The sequence below is a fragment of the Nestor notabilis genome, unplaced genomic scaffold (genome assembly GCF_000696875.1).
Source record: "Nestor notabilis isolate BGI_N333 unplaced genomic scaffold, ASM69687v1 scaffold23664, whole genome shotgun sequence".
In the NCBI taxonomy this organism is placed as follows: Eukaryota; Metazoa; Chordata; class Aves; order Psittaciformes; family Psittacidae; genus Nestor; species Nestor notabilis.
The window spans coordinates 293-2,475 of NW_009924620.1; the positions used below are offsets into that span (position 1 = coordinate 293).

At 58.1% G+C, this 2,183-nt stretch overlaps 1 protein-coding gene across 1 annotated transcript in view; it reads right to left on the reverse strand.

Annotated features, from left to right (window-relative positions):
- Positions 1-2,183, reverse strand: part of TYK2 (tyrosine kinase 2) — a gene marked incomplete at both ends in the record, with an annotated part of 7,080 nt that overhangs the window by 272 nt on the left and 4,625 nt on the right. The window contains 5 exons of the mRNA XM_010012687.1: positions 385-482; positions 759-909; positions 1,007-1,158; positions 1,418-1,553; positions 1,956-2,150. Coding sequence (XP_010010989.1) covers positions 385-482; positions 759-909; positions 1,007-1,158; positions 1,418-1,553; positions 1,956-2,150 — 732 coding nt within the window. The remainder of the gene's footprint in view (positions 1-384; positions 483-758; positions 910-1,006; positions 1,159-1,417; positions 1,554-1,955; positions 2,151-2,183) is intronic.

Sequence of the window (2,183 nt, forward strand, 5' to 3'; positions counted from 1 at the left end):
TGCTCCGGAGCAATGAGCCCCAGGGAAAGGCCATGGGGAGAAGGGGTCCAGGGCTTCTTTCTGCCCTTTATCCAGGGAGGAGGAGTTGGGAATGAGGCTGGATCCATCCAATGTGGATTCATTGGGAATCAGGTTGGGAAGAGGCTGGATCCATTGGGAATCAGGTTGGGAAGAGGATGGAATGAACCTGGAAAACCTACAACCAGGGCAACATCCCCCTGGGCCCAGCTGAAGCGGGGTTGATCCTGAGGGATTTATCCCATCATTTCCTTTGGGGATCTTGAATTCCAGTTCAAAACTGGGGGTTGGCAAAGACCATGCCCTCCACTCCCCAACCCAAATCCATGTTCCTGGAATGGGGAGGGGGGGGGGGGGGGCATGTACCTCCCCCAGCCCCCGGATCTTCTTCAGGTAACGCTTCTGGAAAACAGTGGGATCCGACACTGGGAAGTCGGGATTCACCGCGGTGACATCCACAAGGGCTGGGAATGAGGGAAGAGGAGGTGAGGGGGGAGCTGCTCCTCAGCCACCCTCTGTCCCTTCATCCCCTTTCCCACATTGGACTTTTTGCCTTATTTCCCCCCTTTTCCCAGATTTTTCCTTTTCTTTCCCCTTTTCCCTCCTTTTTCCATCTCTTTTCCCTCCTTTTTCCCTTTTCTTTCCTCTTCCCCCCCCCTTTCTACCCACTACAGAAAGGTCTCCACATCCCACACAGGGACAGGGAGACAAGACAGGGCCCTTCCCCCCTGGAGCCTCACCGTGGGGCTGGAGCTGGGTGAGATCCCGCAGGATGGTCCGGAAGGATGGACGCTCTCCAGGGCTGTAGTTCAGGCACTGACAGATGAGGGTGGCCAATTCCCTGCAGGAAGGCTCAGGAAGACGATGCTTCTTCTCATAGAAACGTTCTTTCTAGGGAGAAAAGGGAGGGAAAGGCCCGTGTCCAAAGGGAGCCGGGGCCGTCCCGGTGCGGAAGAGGCGGGATTGGGGTGCGGAGCGGGCTCAGCACCTCGGAAGGGGCACGTTCCTTGAGCGGGACGTCGGCGTCGAAGCAGATTTCCAGCAAGGTGGTGCCAAAGCTCCATTTATCCGCTGCTGTGCTGAGGTTTCCCACATCCCAGACGCATTCCGGAGCGATCCAGGGGATCCGGTCCACGCGCTCTTCGGGAGAGGGGAGGCAAAGGGAAGGGATGCAGAGGATCCAGCCGGAAAGCACAGGGAGAAGGGGAAAAGCTTCCCGCAGTGTGTCTGGCTCCACACGCTCAAGAGGCCCCAAATCCCAACAAGCAGAGGTTGGGAAGCAGGGAAGACCTCGCCAGAGCCTCCCAGCACCATTCCCCACTGAGCAGCTACTGGGGCTGCGGGAAGCGGGGAAAATCCAGCTGGAATTTCCAGCTCTGAGCAGGGAACGAGCCGATACCTTCCCGGGAGAGCACGGCGAAGCTGAGGCCGGGATCGCTGAGCTTCACAAAGGGCACAGCTCCCTCTTCCAGCCCTTTCCTGGCCAGCAGGATGTTCTTGGCACACACGTTGCCATGCACCAGGTTCTTGTCCTCCTGTCGGGAAAACCATGGAATCACGGAATGCGTTGGAAGGGACCTTAAAGCTCATCTGATTCCAAGGCACGGGTAGGGACTAGAGCACGATGCTCAGCTTGGGACTGCCCTAAGCCAGGGGCAGGACCTTGCACTGGGCCTTGTGGAGCTTCCTTTGGGAGAAACATGCTTTGGACCAAGGAGAGATCCCAAAGGAAATGCTCCAGGCTCCCATTACCTGTGTCACCTCCTCCCTATCCCTTTCCATGAAGCCAAATCTGAGGCAGGGAATGAAAGGAGTGGGAAGATTCCCCGGCCAGCAGAGCACAGCAGCGCTGAAGATCATTCCCAAGGCCCGGGTACTTGGAGGTGATTCCATCCCCATTCCCTGCTGGAAATCATCCCCCCCCCAGGCTACATTACCAGGTAGCTCAAGGCACTGGCCAACTGCTTGGCCACGGTGATCTTCCAGCCCACGCTGACCCGGCCTCTCTCCTTCCTCAGCAGCACATCCAGAGGCCCATGTTCCACGAACTCCTCCACCATGATATCTGGGAAGAGGGAGACACCCGACAGTGATGGCAGAGGGACAGAGGAGCTGGGAAGGGCTGGGAATGGCTGGGAAGAGCCCCGGGCCTACTCCTCGGGCCC